The sequence below is a fragment of the Parus major genome, chromosome 3, assembly GCF_001522545.3.
Source record: "Parus major isolate Abel chromosome 3, Parus_major1.1, whole genome shotgun sequence".
Lineage (NCBI taxonomy): Eukaryota > Metazoa > Chordata > Aves > Passeriformes > Paridae > Parus > Parus major.
The window spans coordinates 14,395,391-14,412,823 of record NC_031770.1 but is presented as its reverse complement, the minus strand read 5'-3'; the positions used below and the strand labels follow the sequence as shown (position 1 = coordinate 14,412,823).

Here is a 17,433-nt window from a genome sequence, read left to right as displayed (position 1 = left end):
CACCAACCTACTACTAACCATGATTTCTAAACAGAAGAGGTTTTTTTACAGACTATCTAGCATCTTTACCTTGAAAGAAGCCTCTCAAGTGTCTAAGTGTTCCTAGAGGAAAACCTTGCATGCAAAGCATCTACAGACTGATGATCCTGTCTTTACAAAGCCACTCCAAGTCCACCTTCTCCACAGACCAAGGTTTACCATGGGACAGCAAGACCATAGGTGCAAACTCAGAACAACGAATCACAGCAAGTTTCAAATCCTACATATGTAGAATGTGCAAGACACTGTCCATTTGGAAGCACAAAAAGCCCCCCATTACACAGCTACATTTATGTAGTCTGTCAGATTTGAAGTGCCAGCACAGACACAAGCAGATTCATTATCACTAAAGACTCAAAAGAAAAGAATCCTTCATGAGTTGCTCTTGAATCACGAGCATTCAAAACATTTCTAACAAGTGAAATATATTTTGTGCACTCAGCTAGAAGTGTGCCACAAGGATCATGAACACAGTTAAATAAACTAAATAAATGGGTATTTTTCTCCACTGAACTATACAATACTTGTCAACCATCAAGTACAGCATTTTTACATCTCTGTTCACTGTTTTTCTAGAGGCAAAACTGCAATATTTTCCACATTCTAATATGTATCAAAGATAGTTACAAGTGCATTGAACTTTGCTATGTTTCCCCCTGTATTTTGGTTGAGCACACAGAGTATTAGTCATCTTTGTTATATTCATGCTAAACTTAGCTAAAAAATTGTCTTAAGATGTATTCTAAGCAACTGTCAAATTGAATTCTTGACATGTTTATTCTCAAACTATGGCTAATTTAAAAAACAAACTGTTCGTATTCTATAGGCTGAACAGAACACATAAACTTACACAAAAAAATGCAAGTGTATTTATTGAAATAATTTGCTCACATGTAATTTCATAACTGTTTTCCACAGAATACATATTTTAAGAGTAATTCTTTAAAATACTGCAGTATGTCTCATCATTCTGAATTTAATCAAGAAGTTACCTACAGCAACCTTTACTCATTTTCCTCCACATATACCAGCATCCATCCTACATCCAGGTGCTGTAAATATGGTGTTTTGGGTTAATTTTCTGAGGTTTAGTTGATTACTGAGGTTTCTTCACAAACTTGTATTTTGGTAGGAACAAGTGCTGCTTCCAAGAACTTTTACCTTAATTTACATGAGCGATCCAGCAATCCATACTCCTCAAAAAACATAGGCACTCTCCAGAAGGAACAGTCCACACCATGCCTCCAGGCAAGAGGCTGTATAAGCAACATACACCTGTCCCTTTTAATTAAACATACAAAGAAGTAAATCATGCAGGACCAGAATGAGCCCTGGTAGAAATACAGAGTACAGAAATAACAAATTAGATACTTTCTGATCAAGTGCACTAGTCAGATACAGTAATCAGAACAAAAAAAATTAAACATTTATAACAACCTAGACTGAGAGAGTAAAAGTCATTGTTAAAGCTCAGACCAGATTTATTGCCAGGCAGTAAACTGCTGAATACACATAATTAAGCACACAAAACCAGTATTATGCTAACAAGACTTTAAGAGCAGCACTTAGGTGAAAGAGTAAAACCATCTTTCACAGCAGCAGTCTCTATTCCAAGGGCAAGAACCATTTATGCTATACATAGTGCTATCTATTAGTCGGAAAATGTCATTATTGCTGGACACAAAGTAAAGAGCTATGAAATAACAGATTTTGAAAAGTTTGTTAATAACATTTCACACTTGAGAGCCAGAGCCTTCAAACTTAAGAAGAAAAATAAATCATGTGCATCTCAAAATCAAAATCTAGTTTGGCTATTTAAGCATAGATTTTAAGACAAATGAAAACCCTTATTAAAATATTTTATGTTCTTTAGGAAATAAAGGGAAAAGGAGAGAAGTTTTCACTTAATTAGAAGTAATCAGTTGTGGCTGAAGACCTGAAAACCTTCAATTATAACAGTGTTGGGAAGAAAAATCTTACAAAATTAAAACTTCTAGAACAAATACGGCAATAAAACTGTAAATTACACAAGTAACAAAAAGATCTGTTTTGTGCCCTCAGTAGACAAATACAGAGGTGCAATCATCTTTAGTACAGAGCAGTTCAAAACTAATTTTCATCTTTTATAAAGCCAAACCTTACTGCCAACTTGCTCACTCTCAACTCAGAAGACTTCTGGTTTCCCAACAAAGAACAGCCTTGAGATATAAAGGAGGGACCAAGTCCCACCATCACATTCCTCCCCACTCAATCACAAATGACACTGGAGACTGGAGGCACATGTGTATTAAAACACAAGTTAAAAACCACTAAAAAATACTAATACCAGGAGTCCCCCCCTGCAATGGGTCAGGCTCAGACAGGAGTTCCATACATAAAGCTGTCTCTGATGTGTACCCATTGGAGAGCGTGGTGCTGAGTAAAGATCAAAAGCAAGGCAACTAAGTCACGGACTTGAACATCTCAAAATAAAGACAGTATCAGGCAAGTTCTTTATCAGAAATAATTCCACTGGAAGAAATTTTCAAAGTGCCAATGAACTTCATTTTGCCAGTACAAACAAGTACAATACTTTATCAGTGCCCCTTCTGGATAATTGTAACATTTTATTCCAAGTCATTATGACTTTATTTTTTAAATCAACTTTGAAAAGTAAAGAAAACCAAATATGATTTCCTGCAAATCTGAAGCAATTATTAAAGTTAAATGTTTCCACCACATCTACAGGCAAAATAGAAAATTGCCATCAAAAATTTGTTTTCCTCTAGCAAACAACATAACTTAGATTACAGAAAATTTAAATTCCAGACTGTTTTCTGAGCTACATGTAGCAGTGAGGGGATGTCCCAGACATGTTCTATCACATGTTCATAAAACTTCAACCAAGGGTAGAAACCCTACCACTTACTCATAGACTGTGAAAGGCACAATCAACACTCTGACAGATTCTGAGGCCAAACTATGGACTCATACGAGAGTAAAGTCAATAAATGCATGTTGCACATATCCCCTTTAACAATCTCTGGTCCAATAGATGGAGAAGTTGACAGAAGTGGATAAAGCACCCATATGCCAGGTATCATCTTTATATTGGTTATTTTAGGGCAGCCAGTAGCAGGATCAAGGTAGAGCAGAACATCACCTGTACCAGCCCAGATTACTGTTGAGTACTAGGAATCCATTATTTAAATTGTGCTGCTTCCTAGCCTCTCGCCCCAGCACATCAGCTGGCTGTATGAGATGACCAAGTTATAGCAGTTAGACTTATGCCAAGAGCCACTGTAAATGCTGGGCTCACTAAGAGTTTCCAGAATCACTCAAATATTAACTCATGTCTAGTCTTGGGGGAAAAAAAAAAAAAAGAAAAAAAAAAAGAAAGAAAAAAGAAAAAAAAAGAGCACCAACCACCAAACAAAAAGAGGGAGCAGTACTTCCCCTTCTGATAAAAATATTCAAAGCATTTCAAATTTAAAGCCATATACTGTTTGACTGACAACTGCAGTGTTTTCTCCAACTATTTATTTTCCCAACAATTACCCTCTATAAACTCACAGTCTTCCTCAGATAAAATGTTACCAATGTTTTTTCATCTTTCTGCAATGTGCCAATATGATCAATACCATTAGGAGTTTCCACATCCCTACTCAGAATCCTACGATAAAGTTTCTAAAGAACCAGAGCAAAATCTCAGTGTTTAAATCTTCCACATGAGCTCTAGGTCATCTCTCAATGCACTTCCTTCGGTATTTGTGCTTTCACAATGTCACAGTGCATTTTAGTACAAACGTGTAATTTTATCATGCCATACATATGGTTCAGTGCACCCACAGACACACCTATGACTTCACAACTGTCAAGATGATGCACCTCAAAAGCACAAAAAAGAGTCTGTAAGGGCACAGAATGCAAGTTAAAAGAACATTATTTATTCTCACAGAAATGCCCACTGTTCCTCTTGGGATTTTTTTAAAGTTAATTGCGCAAACAGTTAAAACAACCCCTGCTCTCTGCCTTACCCACAAATAAGGGCTTTGACTGACACACACTGGCAAATAAAGAAAAAAAAAAAAAAGTCTGCCAGGCAAAGCAAGCCTCAATCCTGCCAGCTGCCCTTTAGAATGGAAGTTGTTGCCCCAATGACAGATGGCCATACAGCTCACGTGGCACTCCAAGAGCAGCTCCAGTTTTCAGCCCAGCATAATTAAGCCAACCAACTGCAACTCTCCTTTACCTTCCTTCATATGCTGCCCTGAAAGACTAAAGCACCACCACAGCCATTCTGAGCTGTTCAGTGGTCCTTGTCTTGAACAAGGATCATCTGGGAGCACAGGACAAAGGACAACTGGGAGCAACAACTTCCAGTACACACATCCAGATTTTAGCCTGGGACAAGCTGAGCACTAACAAAAGTTCATAAAGAAAACAGGTATTGTACTAACTGACACCATGTGGTTCACAACTAGAGTACCAACCACAGGAACCCAAGGACATCACATTCAATTCTGTGCTTTGCCACAGATGTGGTTCCATGATAAAGATAAAACAATTTAAGTGTATAATACTGCCAGAAAGGAGGGTGCAAACCTTTTCCCACCAGCTCCCACACACAATACCCAGTGATTGTACAGGTACACAGTCATTAAAACAAAGGAAGAAGCAAACCACTGAGAAAACCCCTTTTGGTGGCCATTTGCAATCACACTTAATCACACTACTTAAAATATCAGTGAAACTGTGCCTACAGACTTCCCTGGTGACTTTGGGCAAGTTATGCCATTTCTTCACGCTTTCGTTTCCCAGTGCTGATTTCAGAACAATGGTACATCAGCACATCCCAGGTGTGTGATGACAGCTACAGACATGACTGAAGGCCTGCAAGACATAGAGTTCTGCAATACAAATATCCAAACAAAGGGGATCCTTTACCAGTATCTGAAATTACTCTAGGCAATCAGTGGTGGCAGAATAACAGGTATTTCCCCATGTTTATTGCAACTCCAACACAAGACCTTCAGGCAGAAGGGAAGGATTAAAGTTGAGCGCACTGATTAGTATTCTTTTTACATCACTGAATGCTTAAACAAGTAAACTCTTAGCATATATGAGTAAGTACTTCTGTGAAAAGATCAGTAAGTCAGGAACCTTCTGGACTTGAAACTGCTCATTAATCTTACTCCACCCACTGCAGTGCTGTAACTAGAAATAGTAAAAGAGGAAACAAAGAACCACTGAATTGTTCCTCTCACTTTAAAAATTAAATATGCATACATGTATATATATCTACTCCTAAAAGAAAAAGAAATTTCTTATTTGAACTCTTAAGGCCATTAAGCCTACTATAGTGATTGTCTCTAAGAGAAATTTTATCTAGATGGGAAGATTCTTACCAGCTAGGTTTGCAGAAAGGGATACTTTACAATTGTCTCCATGTATATGTAGTGAAAAGTACCTGCTAGAAGGGAGGAAGAGCCAAGCCTTGGGAGGAAATATATTGCTTATATGTTTTCATAAAAAAGAAGCAGGTTGATTTTTTTCAACTGAGCAAAAAACACAAGCAGGACACCACATTCTTAAACTTTGCTCTTATGAACCCTTTACGCTTTCTCAAACCATATGCTGATTTCAAAAGCTAGACAAATTAAAATTCATTTTCTCTAATGTATTTGGCCATTTTTGTAATACTAATGAATTTGGGGAAAAGATAAAATATGCCCCAGAAATCTTAGGGAAATCTTAACCAGGCTCAAACAGTTTCCCCACCTGCCATAATGCACACACAGCATTTATATTACTGCAAAACAGTCTTTCTGCCAACAGGACCCTGCACACGTTACAAGCAATAAATCTTAGTTAATGTTTAATATGTAGTACATATACATAATTTTAGTGACTACATCTTCATCAAAACATCATAAAGACAATAAGAAAAGGAAATGGTCTGTTATTACTATTTAAAACTTGCTCATTATGAAAGTGGTAATTATTTCTACCATGCAAGTGACATGAAGAGTTGAAAATTTCTGCCTTTCACAGACTATCTGCTAATAGTGGTAGCACAGAAGAATGCTTAGGGCCAAAGTTGCTGATAGATAGGGAGAAAACATTGGGGTAACAACTGAAGTGTGTTTAGTCTGAAAAATCACTGTGCCCAACTCACTGTGATTCAGGTAATGTTCTTGATTTGACACAATTGTGTCAAATTTCTAGATCTTACATGCACACAAAAATATACTGGCAACTCTCAGCACTCTTTGTGATACTGGTCATTTAGTCAACTGAAATTACCGAAAAACTATGCATGCAGTCTGCTGGGATTTACCCAAGAACATGGCAATGAATCCATTCTCAGTAGCAATGGATAACGGGTATTGTTTGGCAGGCCTTTGAAAGAGAGGAGTTAAAAATCATGCTTTTTCCCACACACTACCTACTTTTAACTTCCATTGTATTAATCAGCATACGAGCAACCCACAGCAGATAGAAAACTTTTTCTCAAAAAAGTTATCCAGAAAAACAGAATGAAAAATTAATGAAGAGAATATGAAAACTGATCTTGAACTGGAACACCACATACTATTGAGATTGAAATTTTAAAATAAAAATTTGTTTGAAATTAATTTTCTGTTCTTCTCTCTCTTTTCCCCACATTTTTACAAATTTCAACATTAGTAGGACCAATACATTTTCCTTTAAACTTACATATTAAAGTTAGGTTGTCTGTAACTGGAAAATCAGAGTCATTTCATCTCCTTTTCTAGCATTTAAAAAACAATTTTGGAGGAGATGAGGCTGTTAGTAAACATTACTTCCTGTTTAGACTTTTAAAGTTAACAAGCTCAGATGTTCAAGCATTATTTAGACAAAACGGGAGAGCCAACATCACATTGACAAGTACTGTGATGAACTGATCTTCAGAACAGAGCTTCATTAGACAGACACCCACTGAACCTACTGGAATATGCCTTTTTCAGTTAATTACACCTTTCAAATTTAGGTAAAATTTGACAGTGATAAACAACCACACTGATAATGTCAAGTGTATCAGCAGACTATTGATCACACACTGCAGATCAATGAAGAGAAATTTGGCAAGATATGAAAGGTTCTAAACTTGTTATCAAAGGCCGCTTGAAGTTGCTCGGATATCACCTATTATCACAATCACACCCATTCTTCTTCTAGTCATCCTGACAGCAACAGTAGCCCAAAGCACTAATCCTCTCTCCTCCCACTGATGCTTAGCTGGCCAAACAGCTCTAGTGTTGAAGGAGGTTCTCTCAACAGCAATCCAAGGCACATACCTTAGAGGCTCAATTATTGTAGAGCTGTGCGGAGATTTCAAAGTGGAACCAGAGAAACCTCCAAATGGATCTCAATACAAGAGGGGTGAAATTAGGTGATTTTTAAGGTGTCTCCCAACCCAAAACAGTCTGGGATTCCACAGAAAGTGGTACTGTCACAACGGAAAAGCCACTACGCACTTTCACACACTGCAATCACCCTGGACCTTCGGTCTTCCAAGGTCCTAACAGATGAAGCTCAGCTATCTCTTGTCCCTACCCACAGTCTCAACTTGGACAGCTGCAGCCAACACAGGTCCAGAGTGAATTCTGGTATAATTTGAATAACTGTTCTTCAAAGACTGTGGATGAATATCCAAGAAAATGGCCACAGATCTTACCGCCTTCAGAGAAAGGTGAGGCACCACATCTTGACAACGATTAATGTAACAACCATCTAAGACCTGTAGTCCTTCCGCCAAGACGGCGACAATTGAAGGAAATAGTAAACATTAATTTGAGCAGCCACTACACTCAATTTACATTGATGACCCAACAGCATTTGGGTCACATTTCTGGTCTCTTGCTTTCCCAATCATCAGGAAAGGCTTATTTAGCCAAAAAAGCATTCCATTATATCCTCAGCTCTTAGAAACGATTATTAAAATCTGAAGTTTTCCCATAAAACTTCTGGAGCATAATGCTCTTTCTAAAGGTACATTGACAAGCTAAACTTTTTAAAGGTATGTTGATGAACTTTCCAACTATTTATTTCTCACAGGACTACAGCAAAGTCTGCACCAAGACCTATGTCTCAAATTCCAGTTAAAGAAGAAACTTACACATTTCCTCTCACTTTTCCAAGTACAAGAAGGTTGGGAACTGTAAATTTTATCCAATTATCTCCTAGAAAAAACACTTATTGACCAAATAAGAGCAAAAAAAAATGGGGAGGATACTTTATATACACACAGGATCAGTAATGCAGTAATTAAGTAAGGAGATTAATCTGTGTAAGAAGAGGAAATGGAATAGATTCAATTGACAGCTCTGAGTTTCTCTTTGAGAGCCCTAAGAATTCAGTAAGGCAGCAAGATCGGGTGGCTGTATCACACTACTGAAAAATATCTTCCCATAAGCATTTAAGTAGCATTTTAGATTTTTAACAATTACTGATGAACCAGACTGGACTGGATTTTCTGCTGCAAAATTAAATTTCAAATAAGAACTAAGCACTAAAAAGAAAATCAATTGTTTTACCTTTCATGTCATTTCAGATCAAATTCAAGTCCCATCTGTAGTAAACAGGAATCTTTCTTTTAGCAAGGATTTCAGAAGGCTTTGAATGAGAACATTGAAAATTGTTACTGAAGTGTTAGAATTATTTCAATTACCAAGCATTGTTTGAAAGAAACCAAGGTAAAACGTACTTCTTCAAAAACAACAAAGAAGTATACCAAGATACAGTGAAATAAACAACTTGTTTCATGTGTTTTTAAATGCACTAATAAGGCTTTGTATCTTCTGCTAATGGAAAGCACACCTGACTATTGTAATATCTGACTGGTTTTCAGGATAATATCTCTGTAGGATTTATTTCTTCAGCAAGGTATGTCTCAAAACCACAGCAATACAGGAAATTGGTGAAGTCCTCATCCTGCTGTTGCACAGATACAGCCAGACTCACTGAGAGCCAGAAACTGCATTATTTTAGCCAAGGCTCTTCAGCAGGTCTAACAATCCACATGGAGAAGGGAGTGCCTTGCAAGAGCATAATGAAAGAGGGTCAAGCTAACTCAAATTACCTTCCATTTGCCACAGGCTAAGAGCATACACATGAACAATTACTGTGAATCAGACACCACAGATCAGCTGACATATGGTAACCTGTCATCCTATGATAACCTTTCCAAATACAAAGATAGCTTGAAATCTAGACATGCTGTAGAGGTACAACTCACTTGTATTCAGAAACCAAGACACTAAACCCTGGAACCTTTGCTTCTGGATGTGTAAGCTGAAAACAAGCAACAGAATAGAACCCACAAATGACAGCCCTTAAGGTAAACAGGCTGTTTCAAAATACTACAAACTGGGATTACCAAAAGGAAATAGTTACTGTAAGATGACCTATTCATACCAACCAGCCCTTCAGTATAAAAGCATGCACACAGCATGATGACCATGAGACTGCAAATTCAGCTCTTCTGCTGGTGTGGACAGTGGTTATTCAAAATAAGTATAGGAATTCCAAGTACAGTTGTTGATCTGGCCTTGTTGCCATGCAGTGGCAATTTAAACTAGGACAAAACCCAAGCTTTTGTTTCCCAATCTCATTCCCAGGAGTGCTCTTTTCTCTATGCTGTCTGTACCTACCAATCTCAATGCAGTCAATCATCACAGAAAAAGTAAGGAAAAGCTTTATATACTCTACCAGCACTAGACTGGCACTCACATGGTACAGCTGAATCAGTTTTTTGGAACACAGAATTGGTTGCGCAAGAAGATACAAACACTACTGTTATTTTGATACTGGAATACCAGTGATATCCGGTATGTATGGGAAGCATATCTATACCTCTGTGGAATAACCTACATAGAATCAAGGTACAGCTGCTCAACAGAAACAAGCCTAGGAGCCTAAGTGACAAGGTTTCCAGGCAGAGCTCAACTATGCAGCAGTTTGAGCTCCCAGAACAAAGCAGTGCCTGAACTCTCACATATAAGACATCAGAGGGACCTGACAAACCTGGCAACGGAATGGAAACTGCAGGTTTCTGTTACAACGAACAGTAGGTTTCATTGTATGTCCCACAGCACGGAGCAGAGCACAGAGCCCCAGCAGCCTTGCAACAGCTCCTCTCAAATACACAGGACTAGCACCAGGCCGTGGGGAAGGCTCCAATCCCACATGACAGCCAAGCTGATCTAAGGCTGACCTGTGAGGGCAAGGGCCATCCCACTGATCACCAATTCTCTTAAGCGCTCACCCAACCCTGCAGTTAGATAGCTCCAACAGCTAAACCAGCAGGTAACTACTCTGAGTGTTTTGGAGGCTTGGTTTCTGTGGTGATACGGTTCAGGGAGCTAAGGATGTCAAAGCAAGGCAAAGGCTGAACATGGAGTTAGAAGCAGGAGAACCAGGACAACCCTTTTATCTAACAAACAGGCTCTACAATTACTTAGCTCTCTTGGAAAAACGCAACTAAAGGAAGTATCCCAAAGGAGAGCACAAAAAATAGCTCCCAAAAGCCTACTGAAAAAACTCCATTTTTTTATAAGTGTTCCTTGCTTGTTTATCCCAGCTTCTATCCACAAATGAATAGTAATTTTAAGAACAGGCAGCAGTATAATCAGGAAAACTGTTATTGAGAGGAACTACAATAACTACTATTCAAGCTATCTTTTAAGAAGGATTCATAGATTTTAATCACCTCAAGAAAAGTTCATTAAACTTTCTAACAGGAAGTACAATGCACATAATAGAAGATGCCTCTAAAGCATTTTCTTTACTTGAGGGACCTACATCTAGAACTCTTTTCTTCTACAAAAATTTAAAAGCAATAATATACTACAAAAGCAGAACTTTGATGTTCTGTACTTTCACTGTATGTTTTAATTTGCTTTCTTTCTCTCCTCCCTCCTTGGCCCCCATTTCACAAGAACTAAAGGACTCAGGCTAAAAGCCTAGATAATATTCAGATAATACAGCTTAGTATCATGAACAAGAATCACCACATTTTGCTCCCCTTCCAATCCAAATGCTGAATGCAGAAACATCACACAAGTAAGAAACAAAAAGAAATACTAATAATCCGAAGACATCAAAGTATTAGGTAATGACAAATTCAACTGAACAGACCTTCCATTTTCTCAATTCCTGTTAGTTCAGACAGTTCACCTCTGCTTTTATTACCTATACATTGCACAGCTCTAGTTTAATTTTCCTATTGTGTCTGTTGTAATGTGTAAGACTAAATATATTTAATCACTAATCAATACAAAGTTAGAAACCTTACAAAAGCACACTACCTCCTCCTCCTAACAGATCAAACAGTTTTACAGGCACAGCTTGCAAGAGGAAATTTAAGTGTTGCCACAGGTGATGCATGTTAACAATGCACCTGGTGCATCCTCCTTCCAGTTACCCCAGGGACCCAGAGGAGAGTGTGGGCCAAAGGAGTTGTCCTGGCTGCAGTGGTATCCCAGGGGCTGCCACCGTTGTGTATGAGTGTGCTCAGTGCGCTGAACAAACACATGGCACAGCAGCGGCTCTGCACAGGCACTGCACATTCAGCACTCGCGAGCACACCAGGCTCACCACACTGCTGAGGGAGCTGCCCATGGAAAGCAGGCTGCCAGCCTGACCTTCCCAGGCAGCTGCTGGGCTGACAGAGCCTTCCTAGTGCCCCAATTCTATGCATATACATCAAAGCCTCATATCCAGTGCACAGAATGTTAATTTATGCTCAACAAATGAGATGCTTCATGCCTGCACACCTGCAGAAAAAGCTTGACATGCATTGCATAGCTTTGGTCTACTCTGTGATTGTCCCAGGAAACACCAGACGAAGGAGGGGGGCACAGAACATAACCTTCCCCCAAAGCACAAAGATATAAAACAGACTCATGGAGGAAGCTTCATTATCTCTTAAACTTCTGGGCTCCTAGTTTTTGTAACACAGAAAGTAAAAAAAGATTTGGCATTTCTGGGAAACTATAACTGATGTTAATAGTCTTATGATTGACTAAAATATAGCAAAACTATAGGCAATGAACACTATTGTGTATGCCAAGAACAAATACACTTGATTTTGATCTCTCCAAATGAAATAGAAAGCTTTAGTATAGGTTTACACACTTGTCCTAAATGGACAACAAAGGTACACCGATACTCCTTTGTACTCCTAATGCAGAATAAGGCTTTGGGAAACAGAAGTTGTACGTGAAGAGCCAAGTTTATAGATTCTAAACTTTTATCTGTAAGGTAGACTTTGTAAACCATTGCAAAACCAAGAATTGTATTTCCATATGTGAATATATCTTTTCCCAGCCTATGACTCACTTTCAAGAAATAGAGAAAAGCCTTAACTAGATTTCTTTCCATGTGGAGCAGCTGATGCCTGACTTGACTTCTTGCCCTAAGGGATGACCCTACAAAAAACTAAAACCCATTTAGATGCTTTGATGCAAGTCTGTGCATTTGCTTCAGAATAATTCAATTCAGTTACTGTTACTGCCCTGCACCTACCAAATAAGCCTTTTGGTGAATATACTAAAAAAAAAATCATATATAATCATGCATGTGCTTACACACATACACTTGAAACAGAGCCAAATAAAAACTCCTTACCATTCCTAAGATACTTATCTCTACATTACAAAATTCAAACGTTGTGAGCAAGGACTCTACTGGAGCTTAGTTTCTACACGTTTGTCTTACAAAGCCTAACCTACTCTTTTTCCCAGTACGTCAAGCTTGTGTCCCCTATACAGACAAATGACTAATTCAATTACCTTGTGTGCTGACAGGCCAGCTGGTTGCTGCTTCTTGGCATGGGTAGAGAGGGTGAGTTATAAATGTCTTTCCCTCATTGTCTTCATCCTCTGCCCAGCCAATAGTTTCCACAAAACTTAAGTTCACACCCCTTTGTCAACTTTGGCTGAAACGAGCTAACAAGTTCAGAAGTTGCAGGGTGACACACACTGTATGGGTGTACATATGTTGTTTTCACTGGAAAATAGATTGGGGCAAGGAGGGGAAGCAAACTTGCAAGGTAGGTTTACATATTGCATGTGTTAAATTTGCCTCAGCTCCAAAAGTATTGACCCAGCTTAACCCAATCTCAATTGGAGCTGCCACAGTTCCACCACACCCACAGGCGTTCAGAGTTATGCCTTCCCTTGTAGCAGCACTCGTGCCAAAAATCAACCTGGGAAAAAAAAAAGGCAGTTAGTGTTTGGCGCAGGCAGCTCCGGAGCCAGCTCCCTGCCTTGTCACATGGACACCGCCACCACGTAACAGCAGCACGCAGCACTGTGGCAGATGCAGCTGGGTACTTATCAGCACACAGGAGCCGACCCTAAGAGCACTTAATTCTGGACATGCAGCTCAGAACCTCATTAGTACTACATCCAGTGATGTGCTGGTTTTACAGAGGCACATATTCACTAATGGAGTTATTATTTTGAGAAGAACAGAAACAACAACAAAAAAATATTTATATGATAGCTTTGAGGTTGACAGTTTCAGCTGCATTCTAGACAAGATCTTTTGGTCTTTTAACTAACTGTCTAACCTTGTCTTGTTCCTAAAACTAACCAAACCTATACACTCAAGGAAGGAAAAAACAGCACTATAAGCAAACATGGGAATATTTAATCATAAACATAACCGAGTCCAGATTTCCTTTTGGGTAGATCTTTGTCCTAAAGAAAATGAAAGGACATAGCTATTCTATATCCTTCATGCGGAATAAACCACTGGTAACCCCACTGGGGACTGGGGAGCGACCAGGAGGGAGTAGGTAAAATAGAAGTAAAATAGTGTAGCCAGAGTGGCTAATTTAGATGGAGAGAGGTGTGAACAGCAGAGCATAAGGCAAAATATCTTGGGAAGTGTATCCTGATGACATCTTATCTTGGCTGTACAACATAGTGAGTCTGGGGGAGAAAACATTTTTATCTGCAATCATTTATGATCTCCTTTCCCCACTAATCAGAATACAGATACACAGGTATTGTTCATCAATGTGTAATATAGACAGCACGGTTGTCTACTCATTAGATTTGTTCCTACTACAAACATAAAATGAGAATCACTTCAGTATAAAGCACAGCTTTGTGTGATTCTTAAATTCTTATAAGGAACCTTTGAAAAAGGATTTTTATAAAAGCATTTTTTCCCAGTGATCTATTTATTAACAACAGGCATCATAACTTGATTTTTACCCAGTAGTGAACCTGTAACAGCTGTTACTCAGTTGTAAAACACTGTCTACTTACGCAGCATTAAATAATAAATAAAGCTCAAGACCTAGTACATGTTTTACTAAGCAATCTAATGATATGAAACAAGAAGTTCCAGAGATTAACTGTGAGCTGTATTATCAACTCTGTCCCATGATATCTGTGCTTATAAGTACACAGCTGTAATATGAAGGAGGAAAGAAATTAACAATAACAAAAAATAATTTCTGTTCGGTCACAGCTGCAATCACAGTATCCAGTAAGAGGGATTTTTTAATGAAAATTTGAGTTCAGTAGAAACCCTTTCCTAATAATTTATACTGATTCCTTTGTACAGCCTTTTTAGGATGACCTACATTGCTTGGGAATAAAGGTGAAAAAAGTCAACACTTATTTGCATGGTACAGTCTAACCCCAGTATATTGGCTTTTAATTTAGTAGCATTATTCATCAGCCTTTACTGCAATAGCCCTGCACAAAGCGATCAAAGTCACAGGTAATACTGAAATCATCTTCCAGATACAGTGGATCAGACCTTGCAAATCCTGAGATAGAACAGAAACTGCACTAGAGACACCCCAAATGTAGATGGAACACTAATGACAAAAAAACCTTAATGCTGTTGATACATTTTTGGCCAAGTGAGACCTAGCACAACTGACCTTCAAAAATGTAAGGAAAAAGCTAGAAGTGATCCACATAGAACAATAATTTCCACAAACCATGGAATTTGATTTCGTTATAATTTGAGTGGTCAACAGCACAGAACAATGTAAAAAAAAAAATTAAAAAAAAATTAGGTGACTCTAGAATTCCAGAAATGTCAGAGTAATACAAACACACTGCAGCCTCAGATTTTAATAAAGTTTCTGCCTACATCTTTAGCAAATTAGTAACATATGAAGAGTGTAATTGTAAAACTGAATTCAGTAAAACTGAATAATCACTGCATTTAATCCATAAGCACATCATTCTGGATGCCTTTTGTAAGTTGTATTTCATCTGTTTAAAAGGCAGAGTAAGCCATACGGTTGAAAAAAATCCCCATATTCTGCATATGGAATATCGATGATGAAAACCCTTGGTGCACGTCTTTCAGAGGAAGAAGTTCTTTTTGTTGTTGTTGTTGTTGTTTTGCTTTATTTTTTGTGTTGTTGTTTTTCTTTTAAATGTCAGTATACCAGAGAAGTAATTTTAATCATATAATTACTTAAGATTTTGGAAGGTTTACACAAGACCCATAATTGGGCATAAGACATCACATCCTCTGGTTATATACACAGCAATCTGGTCTGGGTAACATTCTTTGCTCTGACCAATGTGTGCGAGGGGGGGCGGGGGAAGGAAGGGGAGGGGAGGGGGGGAATGGAGAATTAAAAATACTTCCTCAGATTAAATTTTCCTTACTTCATTTACTTAAAATGTTCTGATTGCATAAAATGCACTAAAATATTTATCGCGACGCATCTCCGTAGTTAAAATACCTTGTTCTCAATGTGCTATCCTAGATACTCAAACAAAAGACATTCAGCTGACAATGAAGCCTTTTCTTTTTTTTTTTTTTTTTTTAATTTTAAAAAGGCATTTGTACACCTAAGACTGCACCACGGATCAGTCTCCTTTATCACTCCGGAGTTGTGACAGGTAATGCATGAAAAATTAAAATCCAATCCACCAGATAAGACATGCAAAATGTCTCCTCCAATCCCACCCCCATTTCGCCTTAAAAAAAAAAAAAAAAAAAAAAAAAAAAAAAAAAAAAAAAGCCCAGCCACCACCAGCCCTGCACATTCGGAGCACACTCACAGTGGAACCCCCAGAGCCACCACTGGGGCGACAACGACAGGCCCGAGGGACCGCCACCCCCGAGCCCCCCCGCACCCCGCTCAGGGCTCCATGAGGGGCGAATCCCACCTCGCCGCTTCCTCATGCCCTCACACAATGGTGCTTTCCCCCATTAGCTCCGAATTGTCAACATTTTCACGCTAGGCCCCGGCCGGGCAAGGCTGAGGCTCGGGCGGCCCGAGCCCCCGCTCCGGTCCGGGGGAGCGGGGGCGGTGTGGCTGGGGGGGATCAATGGCCGATGGGCCGCGGCCCCCCCGCCGGCGCTGGAGCCGGAGCCCGAACTGCGCAGCAGGCGCGGCGCGGCGGGCCCGGCCCCGCGGAGCCTCGGCCAGACCCGGGGCCGCCGCCCCCGGACACCATTTCGGGGAAGGTGCCGCCGCAAGTCGCCCGGCACCACCGCCTCCCCCCTCCCCGCAGCCCCCCGAGCGCTCTCCCCCCGCGCCCCTCGGGGGCCCGGCCCGTCGCTCCCCGCGGGGAGGCAGCGGTGTTCCCGGGGGGCGAGGGCGGCTCGCCCGCTCGCGGTCCCCGGGGACGGGGCGGGGGCTCGAGGGGGTGTCCTGTCCCGAGGGGACGCGGGCGATCGACTCCCCCCTCCCCGGCCGGGGAAGGGGCCGAGCCCCCGCCTCCCCCCGAGCCGGGGCAGAGCCCGAGCCAAACAAAGCGCGGCCTGAGCGGGAGCCAAGGGTGAAGCAGCCTGGGCTTTTCCTGCCGGTCCCCGCGCAGGGCGGGCCCCGAGCCCGGCTTACCCCGATCCCCGGCGGCGGCGGCGGCGTTGTTCCTCTCCTGCTGCTGCTGCTGCACCGGGCGCGGCCTGGACACTCGCCTGGGTCTCCTGTTGGCGGCTCGGACCGAGTTCATTTGCCGGCTCGTGTGGGCGGCGGGAGGGGAGGGGGGGAATCCTCCGGCAACCGGTGCCTCGGCGGGGACGGGGGCGCTCGGAGGGAGCCCCGGGGCGGCCGCCTCGCAGGCGCGGGCAGCAGGGAAGGGCGGGGGTGAAATCTCCGGGCGCAGGTCCCGCCGCCGCTGCCGGCTCGCTCGAAGGCAGAGGAGCCGCTGGCTCTCCCAGCGCTGCTGTGGGGGACGATGGCGCCGCGCCCCCCCGTCCCGGCCCCCGGCGATCCCGCGGTCCTGCCCGGCTCAGGCCCGTCGCTGCTCCGTGGCAGGAGGAGCCATTGACACCGCCAGGGACGCGCTCGCGAGCGGGCGTCCGTTGGGCGTCCGTGCTCCGCCAATCACCGTGCCCCACACAAACGGCCGGCGCCAGGGCGCCCAATCCTCGCTGCCGTACTATCGGTGCGCG

At 41.2% G+C, this 17,433-nt stretch overlaps 1 protein-coding gene across 3 annotated transcripts in view; it reads right to left on the bottom strand.

The window, feature by feature from the left end:
* The window catches only part of FBXO11 (F-box protein 11), a 70,242-nt gene extending 52,927 nt beyond the window's left edge, over window positions 1–17,315 (bottom strand). Inside the window, exon 1 of one of the 3 annotated variants that reach the window (XM_015621787.2) lies at window positions 16,880–17,315. In XM_015621787.2, the coding sequence (XP_015477273.1) occupies window positions 16,880–16,991 (112 nt within the window). In that variant the 5' untranslated portion in view covers window positions 16,992–17,315. Of the gene's footprint in view, window positions 1–12,836; window positions 12,928–16,879 lie in introns of those variants that run through there. The other 2 variants (XM_015621786.2, XM_015621788.3) reach the window with 2 other exon arrangements.
* Window positions 17,316–17,433: the final 118 nt, after the last annotated feature.